General features: G+C 51.2%; 1 protein-coding gene across 6 annotated transcripts in view; it reads right to left on the reverse strand.

Moving 5' to 3' along the window:
- Positions 1-765: 765 nt before the first annotated feature.
- MICAL1 (microtubule associated monooxygenase, calponin and LIM domain containing 1) overlaps positions 766-17988 on the reverse strand; it is a 38683-nt gene continuing 21460 nt past the window's right edge. For 5 of the 6 annotated variants that reach the window (XM_029572846.1, XM_029572847.1, XM_029572848.1 and 2 more), the window contains exons 9-25: positions 17813-17928; positions 17456-17582; positions 17207-17294; positions 16691-16838; positions 16036-16244; positions 14538-14644; positions 13854-13898; positions 12980-13066; positions 11222-11390; positions 10446-10513; positions 6316-7186; positions 5915-6006; positions 5385-5498; positions 4648-4741; positions 3628-3721; positions 2438-2521; positions 766-1394 (exon numbers count right to left, since the gene is read on the reverse strand). In XM_029572846.1, coding sequence (XP_029428706.1) covers positions 1220-1394; positions 2438-2521; positions 3628-3721; positions 4648-4741; positions 5385-5498; positions 5915-6006; positions 6316-7186; positions 10446-10513; positions 11222-11390; positions 12980-13066; positions 13854-13898; positions 14538-14644; positions 16036-16244; positions 16691-16838; positions 17207-17294; positions 17456-17582; positions 17813-17928 — 2688 coding nt within the window. In that variant the 3' untranslated portion in view covers positions 766-1219. The remainder of the gene's footprint in view (positions 1395-2437; positions 2522-3627; positions 3722-4647; positions 4742-5384; positions 5499-5914; positions 6007-6315; positions 7187-10445; positions 10514-11221; positions 11391-12979; positions 13067-13853; positions 13899-14537; positions 14645-16035; positions 16245-16690; positions 16839-17206; positions 17295-17455; positions 17583-17812; positions 17929-17988) is intronic. The other variant, XM_029572851.1, reaches the window with a different exon arrangement.

Here is a 17988-nt window from a genome sequence, read left to right on the forward strand (position 1 = left end):
ATCTTTTACACACACAAGTGAAGAGAAACACATTTGCATAGATCAGTCCTTAGAGGAGCATCTGTATTTTAAAAAACCATGTACACATCAAGGAACAGAGCAGTTTTAGCGGCTCGTCCATCAGTTCACCCAGTCCTTCACTGCGTCATGCAGACCCTCCTGCTTCTTCAGGGTGAGGTCCCCCTAACCCAGGCAGCAGTACATAATATCACTTAGCAACTTCTGTGCATAAATGCCCTCTTTTTATACAGGTCTTTTCAAATTTTATAAAATGGGGGCTAGAGGAGCAGGGGCTACTTTATAGGCATAGATGCTCAGTTTTAAGCAGGTAATATTTTGAAAATATACCCCATTGGGAGTAACTTTGAAATGTCCCTAGGAAAAAGGATCTCGCCGAAAAAGAACCTGCAGAGATTTTTTCCTCAAAAGACTGCATAATCATTGCTTCCTCTGCCCTGGAGGGATGTGCATTCATGTCTTCTGTTTTGGCAGCTACCCCTATACCTCACCGGCTTTCTAGTACATGCAGGAAAAGAGTGCGCATGTGTTTTTAATAAGGAGAGGCGGCGAGGTACGCATGTACCCACCAACACGAACGCACACCCCTACGAGCCGCATCCTGCCTATTTTTCCCCAACTTCTAGAACGTTTGGCTATGATTGATCTCCACCTAAATAGCTTTGGAAGATTTCCTTCCCTGTTTAAAAACAAATTCACACAGCTTCTGCCTTACCATTCCTTCTACTAATAAAATACAAATCCAGGTAAAAACCTAAGCATCTTTATTTTAAGGTAGTTAACATGCAAAACATGAGGTGTAACTATGTATGAGTGAGTGAGGCATAAAAATGTATAGGTAGGAGGAGGGTCTGCATGGGAGAGAATTTTTGTGAGCTCATCCACAATCAATTAAAAAAAGGTAAGCCAGAGCTGGATCTGTGATGTGTCCCAAAGAGGAGTATTCTGTATTTATTTTAATTTAAAGTGCACATCCCTAGAGAGCCACCCTGAGTGGGAGGAAAGCAGTCAGGACCACAGCCTCACCGGACTCTTTCCTACAGATGTCATGACAAGCGAGGGAGTGGGGAATGGCTTACTTTTGGGAGAGCTCTCGTAGGACATCTTACTCTCAGCCGCTGGCACACACTCTGCTATTTACACTGCGGGCTTCAGCACTTGTGTTTATAACAGGCTGGTCGGCTGCTTGCTCCATCACCGGTTACCAAGTTGCTGCTTGCCTTGCAGATCCGATAGTCCATAGAGCTGCTCCGTGATTTCTTTCAGCCGCTTCTCCTCCAGGTAGGTGATCAGAGCATTGCGTTGGTCCACCACCTCCAGCATCCTGTTCAACGTCTCCTCTTCCTCTGCTTTGTCCTGGGGCGTCTTTAGGCGATCTGCATGCGGAAAAATCGAGGTCCATGGTTATTTCAAACACCGGCCCCTGCCTGCCTGGACAGCCTTTGTATGGTCTGAGCTGGGGCAACCCCTCCCTTCAGCACATAAGTGGCACGCCAGGTCAGAGCAGTGGGTCCGTCAAGACCAGCATCCCGACGCTGGCAAAAATCGGACCCCCACCCACCCTAACGGGGAGAGCCAGTCACTGTTGCTGAGGCCTGGAAGCAGCGACAATCCTCACAACTGCTAGGCTAATAGTTGTTCATGGCTCTCTCTCATAAGGAATGGTGTTCAAACCCTTTTTACAACGCACCTGTACTAATAACGTTAACCACGGCCTCTGGCAACTCCTTCCACAGGCGAAATGCGCACTGCCTCCAAAATGTTTTAAATCTACCACAGCTGCTTTCCTGCGCTGCCGATCCCTATTAACTTGTTACACAGCACTCGCTTATGACGCAACCTTTCTAGAAGGGGGCTCAGCAACGAGGCCGGTGCCAGCAGTGCAGCTGGGATAAACCCATCCGCCTGTGGGTCAGAAAGGTCGGAGGCAAAAGGGGATCCAGAATTTCTAATCAGAATTAGCATAAAACAGGACTGGACCGGGGGTGAAGCTTGAAATCAATCACTAGGGTAACCTCACCATGGGTGGGAGCGCTGGGGGTGAAGCCGTGTTTTACGCACAGAAATTAAAAAAAAAAAAAAGTAAATAAAAAGCTGCCCCCCTGCTAAGCCGGTGACCTTACCCATGAGTTTCCCCTGTGTGGGGGGGAAGGCTTTCCACCACTGCATAACATTTAGGAGGGGTAATTGTGAGGGGGTAGGTTTTGGTGGGGCAGTGACTTTTGCACATTTTTTACGTGGGCTGTTACAAAATTTACCCCCTCTGTGAACCCCAAAACCCTCCACCAGTGCAGCAATCTAACCCCCTCAGCATCATGGTGGAGGATGTACTGAATCCCTTTAAAGTGTGTAAGGATAATTTTTAATCCAAACCATTAGGCCCAAAGGGCAGAGTTGGTGCATACAGTTTGCAGCGAACCTGCTCATACCATCCAAATCCATCCATCTCCTCAGTTCCTGCTCCAGAAGGCTCTGCCTCTCTTCCAAGTCCAGCTCCTGTGCACTACATATTAAAAAAACACAAAACAAACACTAATGTAATGCGCGTAACACGCAAGACAACCTCATTAAGCCCTGGCTTCCTCTGTAGGTAATGCCTGTACCATCTGTGCTGAGCCCAGGTTCAGAAGCTTACGGCCTAGTGTAGGTGCCTTACCCCGTCCTCTTTCCAACATAGATAAAACTCTTGTAACAAGCTGGGCAGCACTGCTAGCTAAAAGCACGCATTAGGGGGGGGGTCTTCATGGACAAACTCAATCCTGTACAGGGTGCACCTCTGGACGATGCAACGGCAGCTCGTCCGAGTGCAGGCAATGAGCTGAGGCCTCCCAAGAGGGCGTTGCGATGGCCATGGAGACACGGAAACCCCTTCTGACACCCAAAGGAGTGAGCCTCCTCGGAGGATTTCACTTCCACACCTCAGCCAGGACTACACACAGTTGTACTGGAGAATTTGGGCAAAGAGATGGAGAAACAAAACTCCCATGACAACACTAATTTAAAAAAACACAAAAAATGTCAACCTGCCAACCAAGCACGCGCACAGGATGTCTTTTTGGATCAATCCCCAGGGACCCTCTCCACACCATCTCCTTCTCTTTTTTTACACTTTGATAATCCCTTCAGCTCTGTTTAATAACCCTAAAACATCAGGCCTTAAGGAGAGCTTCCTGTGGCGAGAGTCAGTGCGCAAAAACGTAGCCTTCACTGTGACGGTTCATGACGCGCTGTTTACTGGATTTAAAATAAATCACCAGCGCTTCGTTACTGCAGGATAGAAATGGATAAGGCCACAAGGAACAGACTTTAAAGAAAAACCTAAAGGGAGAGAATGCGCCCCCCCCCCCCCCCGGACCAAAAAAATGGTTTCCGTTCTAAAATTAATGGCTTGAGGTGTGGAAGAGCAGGAGATTTCAGTATTTCTAAAGGCGTCACATTGGGTTTGAAGTCCATTTCAAGCCAGACTTAATTATGCAGCAGAACAACTGGGAGGCAGCTCCTCGCTGCACGAGACCCTCGGGGGGGAGGGAATCACCACTCTGTACTGGTTACTGGTCCAGTTCTCTTCTGACATTGGTCACAGACTCTAAAATGCTTGGTGGGCCTTACGCAATCATGAGGTCGGATTCCTCAGAGACCAAAAGGTTCCTCTCCTGGACCAGCAGAAGCCACCGATTTATCATCTCCGATTGACCTCCTGATTCTACGAGGGGAAGAAAGAGAAGAGGACAGGCCATCAAGCACACCATCTGGCTCAGAGGAAGAAAAATTAAACACAAAAAACCCCAAAAACTATAAGATGATTCTGAACAGAAATGACAACATAGAAACAAAGCAGCTGTTCAGAATTCATTCTTTTTAAATTGTAGAAGACCATTGCTCTCAAGCCTACAGTGTAGACGCAGCTTTCCAAATCTAGATTGGTGAGCTAAGCTAGAAGATTAAGGCCTCCATTGCTCAACGCGCCCCTCTCCTACTGGCCAGACTCAGAATTCAGCCAGCCTAAGCCAAGGAGCGGTCATTGCAATGCTTGGGCGACAGAGGAGATTATTTGCAGCTAACCTGGCTTTCTCTCCAGTTTGTAAGCAAAAGCTTAGTGCTGAGGCCCTAGGAAGGGCCAGTTCACATCTAACTAGAAGCCCAAAATAGATCAGAAAGAAAGCGTCTACCTAGGGGGGGGGGCGAAAAAGGTATAGTGGGTCTCTCAGTGAGGAAGTGACCCTCCTCCTTTACAGGCAAGGAATGACCAAGATCTTTATTAATAAGTCTGACATTCCCACTGTCCAGAACACCAGACTCAAGTCATGAGATGCAAAAGGTGATTCGCTGGCTCCTAAAATTACTCTATGAATAGAAAGCATCTGGCCAAATGCTGCAAAGCTGGCTCCGGTCCCTTGCAAAGAGTGTGGTAGCGCATCACCGGCTGAGGTTTCCAAACCATCACCCCAGAACCATACGCAGGGTCTCTGGCTGGAGACCGTTCTGAAGAAGGGGTGAACAGCACCAAGAACGGATATAGCAGGACTACAAGTATATACCCCGCTGCCAACCATCATCCTGAACACCTAGGCCATCATCTGCCAAGGCCCCCCCTGGCAGCATTCCTGGCCGTCAGCCCAAGACACTTACCCCTGTCTTCTCTGAGAGAGAGCTCCAGCCCTACTCCCTGCTCTTCCAGCTGTCTGTAACGCTCTTCAATCTCCTCCAAGCGCCTCTGGATTGACTAAAAGATAAAGAGGGTACTGGATCACAAAAAAAGTATCAAATAAACCAAGAGATTTCACGGGATAACCACAGCAACTTTTGGTTGGGGGTGGGGGGAGGAGGGAGCAGGGGGAAGAGCATGGAGTGGGTTCCCTAAAGATAGGATGGCGTCCTCTGCTGTGCCTTGCTGAAAAGTGATCTGGGGAGGAGTATGTGTGGCAAGAGGATGGAATCCTAGAGTCAACTTCCGAGACAAGAATCCTGTAGCCCTCCAATTTTACCAAATCAGTAACTAAAACCAAAGAAGATCTGGAAGATGCATGACCCAATACATGTGGGAGAGAGGACTAATCCACACTAATCTTCCACTGCCCCTGAATCCCTTCTAATGCAGCCTGCTCGGACAGGACAGCCAGAAACATCGCTTAAATGCTTTTCTAAAATGCACAAATATTGGACCATCATCGATTCACAGAGTCACAAACTACATTTTTTAGTTTGATGTTACAAGCGTGAAAAGGAAAATTCTAGAACCAGGCTGAAAAAAAAGGGGGCAGACTCAGGAGTCGCATTAGAAAACGTTCTGCACAGAGAGGGTGATGGATGCATGAAACGGACGCCCAAGGGAACGTGGTGGAGCCAAATAGGCGAGAGAAAAATACCTGCGCTTTATGAAACCTCTTCATCTCCTCCTCTTTGGCTCTCCGCTGCAGGGTTCTCATTTTCCATGTCTCGTATTTCTTCATCTCGCGCCCCCTGGACACGTCAGCTTCAGGCTGAAATCACGGGCACGATACTTAGCACCTCCAAAGAGCTGGGCTCCTCTCTATGCCAACTACACGGGGCAATCCCGGACACATTTATCCTGCTCGTCATAAAACGCCCCTTTATAAGACATTTAGCACCCGTCGTCCCTTTCTCAACGCGCATACACACACACACACGTGCACACACACACACGCAGTCTGAAAGCCAAGCATCTGGCCAAGTGCAGCGGGGCTGGAGAGGGCCTGCAGGTAAGAAAAGCGCAAGGGAGGAAACTGCTCATCCCAGAGCAGAATCCACGCCACGCCCCCTTCGACTAGATAGTTCAAAGTGCGACATCGAGGACTCAGGCCCCACCCACCCCCAAATGCTCTCGTGTAATGAATCAGAGCCACCATGGTGCAGTGCCCCAGACCTCCAAACTCACCGTCTTGTCAGTGGATCCCACAGCTTCATTCGCTCCATCCTTCTCCTCCTCACTCGATTCTTCGGTTTGGCTGGAATCTGTTTCCTGAAAGCCTGGAAGGAAGAGGAGAGGGCATTTAAATGACCCGCCCCGCTTCCCTCTCCCCTAGCCTGACCGCTCGGGGTCCCTATTCAGGGATGATCCAGCTGCAAGAATAGGCGGGGAGAAAGGGAGCATCCTAGAGCCGCACACAGAGAGAGAAGGGGCAAGCAAGCCAAAAAGGGGAAGAGAGAATGCAGCATGCTGGCCCAGAGCAAGGGTGCGAGAGGGAGAAACCGGCTGAGGTGGGGGCTCCTTTCAGAAGGCTGCACTACACCTCGAAAGCAGGAATTGTAAAGATGATGCTGAGGGAGCTCACGCACCCAAATCCTGAAGTGCTTCCTGTTCCTTTGGCTCCTCATATCGTGCAGAGAAATCTTTCAAGGAGAGCTTAAAATGGGGTCTGCTTCGGGTAATCAATGGCCGCACGCAGAACCAAGCATCGTTACCATCTGTCGCGTTCACGGCCTCGATTTTCTCCTCGCCGAGGTGAGGCTCCACCCAGCGAACCTGCCTCTTGCCTTGGGTGTCCTCTTCTTCTGCCAAGTGCGAGCGATCTAGAATCTGCGCCGGATCTCGGAGGCGAATGGCTTGGCTCTTCTTCAGAGGTTTTTGTCCGGGCCTTTCCCGGCCCGTTTGGTTTTCATTTTCCGAGTCCGAGTTCGAATTGAGCCTGGCCAGCTGCTTCTTCTCGAGCGTGGAGAGCAGGATTCTCCTCTTGGCTATGCGGCTCTTCTCAGAGTCCATCTCCTTCACTGGTGGGGTCCTGTCCACATCGTCCAGAGGCAAAGCATGGGGTCTGGAAGTAGGGTCGGAGAGAACAGTCCCCTCGGGCGTTTCCTTCCCAAGTGGAAACATCTCTCCCCCTTGCTCCTCTTCCCAAGACGCCGACTTTCTGTAGCTCCCGTCACACCAGACTCTGCCAGCTCCAGGAAGATCAGAAGAGCCTTCAGCAGCCCCTGCCGGAAGGTGAGAAGATGGCAGCTGAAGCGGGTCATGCGGCGAGGGACGTGGAGGCCGGGAGGCGGCATCCGCAGGAGCAAACGCCGAGAGCGGACTGGCAGAGCGCAGCGGCTCTTCAGGGTCAGGATGCACAGAGGAGACGAGGAAAGCAGAATCAACTGCGGCTGGAGCTCTCAGGTCAGCGTCTCCAGAAGCAGGAGGCGTGAAGGGCACTTCACTGGCAGAGAGCGTCTAACAAAAGTGGAGAAAAAGAAACAAAACAAAAATAAATTAAAGGGTGAAACCTTTACTATTGCTCAGCATAAAAAGAGGTCTGCTTAAGATGTCTCCTGCTGCATGACCAGGCTTACGCCAAAGGGTCTAATGCTTGGCACATGGGAGTAACCAGCCACAGGCTCCATGTGCCACAGATGAAGAAATCACACCAGCATTTGGCACGATAAGTGTCCCACCTGCCCCGGCATATTGCACAGATTCCCATCCCACCAGTGCTGTCCTGTGCTCATCAGACCAAAGCGAGTCAGGCACGACTATGCATTCGCCTGTGACGCTCATGGGAGTCAAGAGGTGAAAGGTCCCAAGCTCCAGCGAGCTGGGAGCTGTTCGGATAAGACCGGCGGCAGCTCCTGCGCAGGTGTAATGGAGCCACTGCACCACCAAACAGAAAGTTAATGGAGAAAGATGATTGCAGGGGATAGTGGAGGGGGTAGGGTACAGGCGTAGAAAGGAAAAAAAAAAAAAAAGGGCATGGATCGTACTTTTTCACCCATTCACAGGTGGTTGTGGAATTTAAAAAAAGGCCTGCACCTTGTATAGCCACGGTAAGAGGGGAAACAGGAAGTATACCCAGCATTTTAAACATAGAAATGATGGCAAAAAAGGACCAGTGCCCCATCCAGTCTGCCAGCAAGCTTCCCATGGTAGCCTCTGCCGCGCCGTGCAGGTTACCCCCACGTATCAGTCACTGCTGCTTGACGGGCTTTGCTTAGGGGCTTGGCCATAAAAGCAGTCCTGTGTTTTTTCCCTTAATGTCTGTGCATCAGTACCCCCGACTGTAAGAGTCATGGCTCGTGTTGGTTGTCCCCGAATCCAGATCCCTCTTTCCCTCCACCCTCCCCCTCTGTCGAAGCAGAGCGCGATGTTGCAGTTGCATCAAAAGCACCAAGGCTTATTGGTTGAAGGTAGTAATCCCATGCCTTCTGTTAAGGGTAGGAACTGCCGCTCCATGCAGGTTACCCCCATGTTTCTGTTAAGGGTAGTAACTGCCGCTCCGTGCAGGTTACCCCCGTGCCTTCTGCTAAGGGTAGTAACTGCCACTCCATGCAGGTTACCCCCATGCCTTCTGCTAAGGGTAGTAACTGCCACTCCATGCAGGTTACCCCCATGCCTTCTGCTAAGGGCAGTAACTGCCGCTCCGTGCAGGTTACCCCCGTGCCTTCTGCTAAGGGCAGTAACTGCCGCTCCGTGCAGGTTACCCCCGTGCCTTCTGCTAAGGGCAGTAACTGCCGCTCCGTGCAGGTTACCCCCGTGCCTTCTGTTAAGGGCAGTAACTGCTGCTCCGTGCAGGTTACCCCCATGCCTTCTGCTAAGGGTAGTAACTGCTGCTCCGTGCAGGTTACCCCCATGCCTTCTGTTAAGGGCAGTAACTGCTGCTCCGTGCAGGTTACCCCCATGTTTCTGTTAAGGGTAGGAACTGCCGCTCCATGCAGGTTACCCCCATGTTTCTGTTAAGGGCAGTAACTGCCGCTCCGTGCAGGTTACCCCCGTGCCTTCTGCTAAGGGTAGTAACTGCCGCTCCGTGCAGGTTACCCCTGTGCCTTCTGCTAAGGGTAGTAACTGCCGCTCCGTGCAGGTTACCCCCGTGCCTTCTGTTAAGGGCAGTAACTGCCGCTCCGTGCAGGTTACCCCCATGCCTTCTGTTAAGGGTAGTAACTGCCGCTCCGTGCAGGTTACCCCCATGTTTCTGTTAAGGGCAGTAACTGCCGCTCCGTGCAGGTTACCCCCGTGCCTTCTGCTAAGGGTAGTAACTGCCGCTCCGTGCAGGTTACCCCTGTGCCTTCTGCTAAGGGTAGTAACTGCCGCTCCGTGCAGGTTACCCCCATGTTTCTGTTAAGGGCAGTAACTGCCGCTCCGTGCAGGTTACCCCCGTGCCTTCTGCTAAGGGTAGTAACTGCCGCTCCGTGCAGGTTACCCCTGTGCCTTCTGCTAAGGGTAGTAACTGCCGCTCCGTGCAGGTTACCCCCGTGCCTTCTGTTAAGGGCAGTAACTGCCGCTCCGTGCAGGTTACCCCCATGCCTTCTGTTAAGGGTAGTAACTGCCGCTCCGTGCAGGTTACCCCCATGCCTTCTGTTAAGGGTAGTAACTGCCGCTCTGTGCAGGTTACCCCCATGCCTTCTGTTAAGGGTAGTAACTGCCGCTCCGTGCAGGTTACCCCTGTGCCTTCTGCTAAGGGTAGTAACTGCCGCTCCGTGCAGGTTACCCCCGTGCCTTCTGTTAAGGGCAGTAACTGCCGCTCCGTGCAGGTTACCCCCATGCCTTCTGTTAAGGGTAGTAACTGCCGCTCTGTGCAGGTTACCCCATGCCCTCTGTTAAGGGTAGTAACTGCCGCTCCGTGCAGGTTACCCCCATGCCTTCTGTTAAGGGTAGTAACTGCCGCTCTGTGCAGGTTACCCCCATGCCTTCTGTTAAGGGTAGTAACTGCTGCTCTGTGCAGGTTACCCCCATGCTTATCAGTTCTGCAGACTATAAAAGGCAGGGCCCTCGTTGCTTGCTCTCTAAATCCAATTCCCCTTTTTTCCCTGCTGTTGAAGCAGAGAGCAAAGTTGGAGTTACATCAAAAATTACATTAATGCTGCCACACGGTTGCCTTAGCATGGTTCTTGCCAATGGTGCTTCATAGGTTCTGTGCTGTGTCCATGCACCTAGGGCAGAGCTTGCGCGTCATCACACGACCAACAAGTGTTCTCAAAGATAACAGGATGCACGTCGATGCAATGGCGGGGGCTTGGGTGGCTCTTCACATCATGTCTTGTGAGGTTTTTGGACAGTCCCTTGGTGATGTGATAAAATGCTAAATCTTCAGATAACATGGAGACAGATGCCAGCCAGCGGAAAAGTGCATCCCAGCATGCAATGCTCCGCTGGCTGGCATCTGTCTCCATGTTATCTGAAGATTTAGCATTTTATCACATCACCAAGGGGACTGTCCAAAAACCTCACAAGACCCGATGGGAAGAGCCACCCAAGCCCCCGCCATTGCATCGACGTGCATCCTGTTATCTTTGAGAACACTTATTGGTCGTGTGATGACGCGCAAGCTCTGCCCTAGGTGCATGGACACAGCACAGAACCTATGAAGCACCATTGGCAAGAACCATGCTAAGGCAAGCCCCTGACCCGCTTCAGTCCAACCCTGAACGTTCATGGAGGGCTACGGTTCCAAGATACCGGGGGCCCAGCTGGAGAAGGGAGAGCCAGATGCCTCCGTTACCTTATTGACGGTGCAATGCGACTGGCCCTCTTGCTCGTGGCAGTAGTGCAGCGTGCAGTAGAACTGCCCTGGGAAGAGAAGAACAACCACCAAAAAGATAATTTCAGAAAGAAGGAAGACAATATTAAATATTACAAAGATAGCACATGAGAGAGAGAGACCCCTCACTCCCCTACATGTTCATTTTTGGATTCATGGTTACTTCAGGCAAGTATCGCAAGGTCTCGGCGACGGGAAGTGGAACGTCACCCAGAAATGTTACGGAAAGTTGCAGTAGAGTGTTATACACCTTTCAGCAACGACCAACCCATCTGTTCTTTTGACTCAGCTACAAAGGCAGGAACACAACGCTGGCACCAGTTCCTGGAACACCAACTTGGCAAACACAGGCCTGCTGCATTGACACAAGGGGGCATGTACCCTGTATGCCGACCAACCAAGGCACTCTGCAAAGAAATCTCCATCCCCATGCTCACACCATCTGCAGAACCCAGCATGGAGTGCCGCCCACAGCTCCGCGCTGCAACAGCCTTTCCTGCTCCAGAACTGGGGAACCCCCACAAGCTCTGACCTGCCGTTTCCCCCACTGCTCGAGTCTAAGGATCCCCACACAGACGACAGAGGGCACAGGGCTCCATTAGAAACACCTTTTGCCTTTATTACGGGCCAGCACGCACCCATGCTCTGCTCAATGTCATCTCCCGCCCAACGTCCAGCCTCCAGGGGGGAGAGGCTGTCCCCTCGTCAAGTTTACAGAGATCCCCGCCCAGACTCACCCGCGCCCTCATCAAAAGCGAAGTTCCCCAGCCGCAGGGTTGCACCGCACTGGTGGCAGCGGAAGCAGCCTCGGTGGAAGAAGTGGCCGTTGGCACTCATTCGCTCCACGATGTAGACCCGCTGCCCGCAGAAGTAGCAGGCATCGCTGCTGCCCGTGGGAGACAGCGGCTGCGTCGTGCACGTCCGTCCAGGAAGGGTGGAGGTGGGAGAGAGAGGAAGACAAACAGCTTTTTAAAAAAGACCCAAGAGCAGCAAAAATCTACAGCGTCAGAAGCGCAAAAGAGCTTTAAAACGGGGACGAAATCCATGGCCGGGCTGGGCCGCAGCAATGAGAGAAAGCGCTGCCGCCCTGCACAGCCCGGGAGGGTAACCGGAAATGACACTGCTGCGTACTTCAGGAGACCCGGGGTGGCCATTGTTGGGAACAGGATGTTGGGCTCCATGGGCCACTGACGGAGAGAACAGTCCCCTCGGGCGTTTCCTTTCCAAGTGGAAACATCTCGCTCCCTTGCTCCTCTCCCCCAAGGCGTTGTCTCTCCCTGTGGCTTAGCAAAGTTTTACCTCCATTTTATTTATTTTGGTTTTGGCTTCTGCCCCCACAGTGGAACCTGCCGCTTCCTTCTTTTCGGGCAGCTCGCTCAGGTGAATCGGGGACCTTTGCTGGCCTGAGGGCTGGAAGGGTGAAGCCTTCAAAAAGATGCACCCTCAGCTGGTAGAGCAATGGCAGCCACCTTGCCTCCCTCTCTAGGTCCAAGCCCACCACCCTGCATGGCATAAGATTTGTCATTCTGGGTCAGACCAAGGGTCCATCAAGCCCAGCATCCTGTTTCCAACAGTGGCCAATCCAAGTCACAAGTCCCTGGCAAGTACCCAAAAACTGCTACTGATGCAATTAATAGCAGTGGCTATTCCCTAAGTAAACTTGATTAATAGCCATTAATGGACTTCTCCTCCAAGAACTTATCTGACCATTCTTTAAACCCAGCTACATTAACTGCACTAACCACATCCTCTGGCAATGAATTCCAGAGCTTAACTATGCGCCGAGTGAAAAAGAAATTTTCTTCAATTTGTTTTAAATGAGCTACTTGCTAACTTCATGCAGCACCCCTTAGTCCTTCTAATATCTGAGAGAGTAAATAACCGATTTACATTAACTTGTTCATGTCCTTTCATGATTTTGTACACCTCTATCATATCCCCCCTCAGTCGTCTCTTCTCCAAGCTGAACAGCCCTAACCTCTTTAGTCTTTCCTCATAGGGGAGCTGTTCCATCCCCTTTATCATTTTGGTTGCCCTTCTCTGTACCTTCTCCATCGCAATTATATCTTTTTTGAGATGCAGCGACCAGAATTGTACACAGTATTCAAGGTGTGGTCTCACCATGGAGCGATATAGAGGCATTATGACATTTTCCGTTCTATTAACCATTCCCTTCCTAATAATTCCTAACATTCTGTTTGCTTTTTTGACTGCCGCAGCACACTGAGCCAACGATTTCAATGTGTTATCCACTATGACACCTAGATCTTTTTCCTGGGTGGTAGCACCTAATATGGAACCTAACATCGTGTAATTATAGCATGGGTTATTTTTCCCTATATGCATCACCTTGCACTTGTCCACTCTCTGGCACAGGAGACTACAAATCAAGATTTTCCAGGCTGCCAGCATTCAATGTATTGTTAAAAATCTTGTCTTTATTTGTACTCTGTGTGTCCCTCCCCCTTCGTGTTTCTAGAGGTGGAGAGTCCTACCTGATGTTTCATAGGCGAAGGTGGGCAGCTCTGGAGGTGGAGGACTTCTAGGCGATCCTCCGGTCCCGGGGGAGATACGTCCGCATCCTGCCAAAGAGGGAAATCACATCAGACGGGACACTTCCCCACTACGGCTCAGCGTTAATGGACAAGAAAGTGCAGATTTTAAAAAGTCCCCGTCCCGTCCCCCCCCTCTTTTTGCTTTTTAAATTGTAGCCAAATTCTGTGCAGAGCAGATGTTTTGGCAGCAGATATGGAAGATTGTGCAAAACAAAATTACTGCTCTCCTGGGACATTGGGCCTTCCTAATTATAATTCGGCACAACCCGACATTCTTGCTCCTTCCCGTGGTGAAATCTCTTCTCCCGGACCAAAAGCCACAATCCGCCCTCCCTCAGCCCTCAGTCCTCCCTCACTCATAATAAACCTCTCTCCTTTGCTGCCCCTGCCCCGCGCTAAGCTCTGCCTTTATCACGAAAGCTTCCGCTGTTCAGGGTCAGGGGCACTGCCCGGCCGGGCGCATTCTGGGCTGTAACTCTGAATTCATCCAGCAGCAGCTGTTGGTGCGAAAGGCAGAGAGAGCCAGAGTCCCTCTTTCCACACGTGTTTCTGACTAAGCACTGAATCATTCCTGCATCCTGCACATCAACGCCACGAGACACGTGAAGCGGCTTTGCTGGATCTCAAGCTCTCCCCTTCCCCACGCTGTGCCTCAGACTGCCTGGCAGGGCTGCTTTCCAAGACGAGCCAGGATGTGCACTGCTTGCTCTGAAAAGCTTTTGCCCACAGTGACTTACCCTCACCTCCCAGCCCATTTATCACCCCCTCTTCCCACGGCAGAGAGCAGGGATGCGACTAATTGTCAGGGACTCACATTCTCGTGGCTCCTCTTCCTCTTGTTCTCTGGCTCCTCGAGCTCCTGAAATCATAAGAACAGGCTCAACCGGAAGGAAAACGGCACAACTATCTCCTTCCATGGGCCCGGCCCCTCCCTGCCCCCAACCTCTTCTGTAAGGGATCCAACGAGACAGTTTGCAAACAATAACCCTCGAGGTGAGAAGGTGGAGGAAGAGCAGGTCCAGAACTGGATATAACTGAGGCCCCCCCAAGTTTTGCTATCTGGCACCTGCTCCCTTGGTGCACTGCTTAAGCTGCAACCACTGCCAATGCCTCCAGGAATTGTACAAAAAAAATAAACAAACAAACGTGTTGTGGTTTCTGCTCGCCCCAGCGAATGAATTATTTAAAAACTAATTTTGGTAATGGGGCCACGCGAACCAATAAAAGTTTCAGTTTGTTTAGGACTCAGCAGGATGGCACTGCCAGTGAGGGATAGGGATGGCACCGCGGACCATCTTACACCAGGGCTGGCAGTAAGGCACCAAATAACCTTGCACTGCTGTTTGGCAGGGAGACACAAAATAGATCGCATTAGGTTACAGCGCTTGCACTTTTTCCCCCCCCGATGATGCTTGGCATTAAAGAGGGCACCGGTGATCGGCGCTGACACAACGGGACATTGCATGGCATAGAGGCAGCTGGAAGGGCAGGGTATTACCTGTGAGGTGCGTTTGAGTGACAGAGTCTTCTGCAGTTTGTTGAGGAAGAGGATGGCAGATTTTGCCCCCGAGAGAGTCCGGATCTTTGTGCTGCCATCACTTCGTTCTGGAAAACGGAAGTTAAAAAAAAAAAAAAAAATTAAAATTAAATTAAGAACTGAAGATGGTACAGCACACGAGACAAACACAAGCCATAATGTCCCAGTGACAACAGCATGGAGAGAAAACCCCCATCAGGATAGGGCCTTGGTGCGACTCGGATACCAGAGCAGGCAGAGGTGGAGATGGAGACTGGGCAGACGCAGACATACAAAACATGAAGGGATAGTGGAAACCACAGGCAGGCCGTGGGGGTAACCTGCCCAGAGCAGCAGGTTGGTGACCCCAACAGCAGTGGTACATCTGCATCTGGCTTCCAAGCTGGCATTGGATGACTTGCACGCAGTGCCCATGATTAAACCCAAGTTTTAAGGAACATGGGGAGGCCAGATGTTTTGGGCAACGATGGCTGTGTGGTTTATTGGTAATAAGACATGGAGGGCAGTAGTGGCAAAGGGATTGAAAGTTAATGTTAAAAATGTATGATAGCTGGGGGTAAGTGATACAGAGTTTTATTAGACAAATGTACATGCCACCTACATCTATTGCTCTAGGTACACAATGAACACACAACCAAATCCTCACGTATCACAATGTAATTTTCAATATCAATACTACAATTATTTATCATTTATGAGGCACTTCTAGGCATACACAGTCCCTGCTCCATAGAGCTTAGTCTAGTCAAGACAAACATACATGACAAAACAAGAGTCAATGGGACGTGTATTTATCGTAGAGAAGTGTTTAGGATTTAAAAGCAGATGAGGAGTGTTCAGTCTGGACTTGAATATGACCAGAGGACAACACTCATGCACTAAAATCAGGAAGCCTAATGAACTGGGTCTTTTCTTCATAGATGGATTTGGTCTCCGAAAGATCATGCCAGTCTAATCCAAAAGGTATTGCAGCTCCCAGCTTTCTCCAGGACCAACGTCTTCCTGCTACTAATACACTACTCTTCCTGCTACTAGGAGCTGTTTGCGATCACAGAATTTAATAGATTTCTTTGGATACAAGAGCCAAGGTTGGCCACCACCACTGCTTACAATCCAGGGTGGGAGGTATTCTAGCTGCATCTCACGTTACAATCTCCCGGCCCCAGCGTTGTACCATGGGCCTCGCTCTGTTCCTGGCAGGACCCTTCCATTTCCTCCTCACCTTGCAGGGCCGAATCGAGCAGCCATACTGGGCCCTGAATTCTTTGAGGGTCTTGAGATTCCTACAGAAGGGTCCTCGGCAGTCGGACACCGCAGCATCTTTGGATGTCTCCTTTCAAGCTATTCAGCTAATGGCGCCTGCAACTAATCTGGTCTTTTTTCCTATCTAAATTCCATTCCCATTTCTCCTGGTTTATTTAATTTAATGCACGAGCAAAGGCCGAACTTTGCCCCTTACCTGGAGGATGAGGAGAGAGGACAGCAGCGTCTCGGAAAGCTTCATAGAACTGGCTCAGGTAAGTGACCAAGCCGAGCCGGTCTGGCTCTGACACGGCCGCCATTTCTGCGCCGGTGAGGACGGGCAGGATGCCCAGCTCCTGCTCCGCCACGTCAAAGGCCAGCTGGTTATTCCTGGCAGCAGCTCCCTGGTCCAGGGAGTCAAAATCTCTGCGGAAGGAAAAACCTTTACAGTCATCCATCCTGGAGCCGTTCACGAGGCCCAGTCCGTGCATCCAAGCCCAAGGGGGTGGCAGAGGGGGAGAGAAGCAGAGGCGGCAGACAGGAGGGGGATCTGCTTGGCTCTCCCCCTCTGTACTGATCTCCTCCCTCCTCTGCTCTGCCACTAAAAGGCCCTTTTATTCCTGACCCGAGAAGGCCTGAATTTGGTCACAATTCTGGTTCCTCCTCACCTCCGTAAAAGTCTATTCCAGATGCCCTCGGTGAACCCTCTCGGTGAAACCGCGTCCACTCGCATGCTTTTTAAGCACTTCTCGCCCCCCAACCCTGCCTCCAGGATCAGTAACTGGATTTTTTTTTTTTTTAGCGATGTCTCACAAGCGAACAGCCACCCGAGCATCTGGCTGCTATCCCCTCCCTGGTGATGTGGTGCTTACATGAGGTCGGGCCTGAAGTGATGGATCAGCGCGCACAAGGCCAGGCCACTCCTCCAGGAATGAGTGAGGTCCGTCACCTTGACGTTGCGGTAGCCTGCCGTCTGCTTCTGACACCAGCTCAGCAGCTCATCGTAAACGCCCAGAGAGTCTGAGGACAGGGGGGGAGAATGATGAGAGCAGGAGGCACAGAGGGGGCTCTCTGACCGGGGCACCTGTGCTATCACAGGCCTCAGCCAGCACGGCTTTATAAATAAATACAGCCCCTCATGCGATTCGCCATGTAAGCAGAGCAGCCGAAAACACAACTGGAGTCCCTCGTGCAAGCAAGGCCGGACACGCTTCCAGGAGCTGAAACGATAACCCCCCACGTCCCCAGGCCAGACTGCAGCACTTCTGACCCCTCACTATCAGACCGTAGCAGGATTGCCACAAAAATTCAGTGCAACGTGTAAGGGAAGCACTCAGGAGCAACAAAGGACGTTAAAAAATGCCCAGGCCTGGCAGCGCCACACTGACCTTTCTGAGAGAACATTGCCCTTTCATTCCGCTCCTCGCACGAGCCGCGGTCCACTTCCACGCTCCCTTTGTTGTACAAGTGGCGGACCTGGAACAGTAACCGCAGGTAGCCCCGTTTACCCCCGTAATGCCAGACATGCAGTTACTTTCGTTGTGACCCCTGCCTTGACCGTAAGGTGACCGCCTTCATGAGAAGAGCAGATACTTAGACTGCACTGCAGCCTTCCCCCGAAGCACGGCTCGGCTTACCTGGCTGGGCTTGATGGCTTGCAGGTTGAGGTTGGGGTAGCGGGTGGTAGGGTCAATGCTGTAGCTAGCAATGTCCTTGTTGGTATTGTCAGGAGACGTCTGGGACAGACGCTGGTAAACACTCTCCCTGAGGAGGCAAGGGAGAAACCTGTAGCTCTACAGCAATGCACGACCGAGGGTGCGCGACCTTTTCTACTCATCTCAAAAGGCAAAGCCAATCGACCAGGAGCTGCTTCAAAAAGCTTCAAAAAGCTCTCGCCCAGTTTATTTGCTGAAAGACCTCCAGGGACAAGAGAAGCCTTCAGACCTTAAAACTGTCACGCCATGTTTGTCACGCGGTCGCCAAGTATCCCTTACCTCTCGGCCAGAACGTCCAGTGGTGGAGCACCCGCTGCCCATCTCTTCACCATCCAGGCCGCGTCAAAAGCGGCCAGAAAGCCCCGTGCCACACCAGTGCCCAGTGGCCAGAATGGCTACAGAGAGAGAGGAAAAAAAACAAACAAACCTACAATTGGCAAAAACCAAGACCTATC

Source organism: Rhinatrema bivittatum, chromosome 12 (genome assembly GCF_901001135.1).
Source record: "Rhinatrema bivittatum chromosome 12, aRhiBiv1.1, whole genome shotgun sequence".
Taxonomy (NCBI): domain Eukaryota; kingdom Metazoa; phylum Chordata; class Amphibia; order Gymnophiona; family Rhinatrematidae; genus Rhinatrema; species Rhinatrema bivittatum.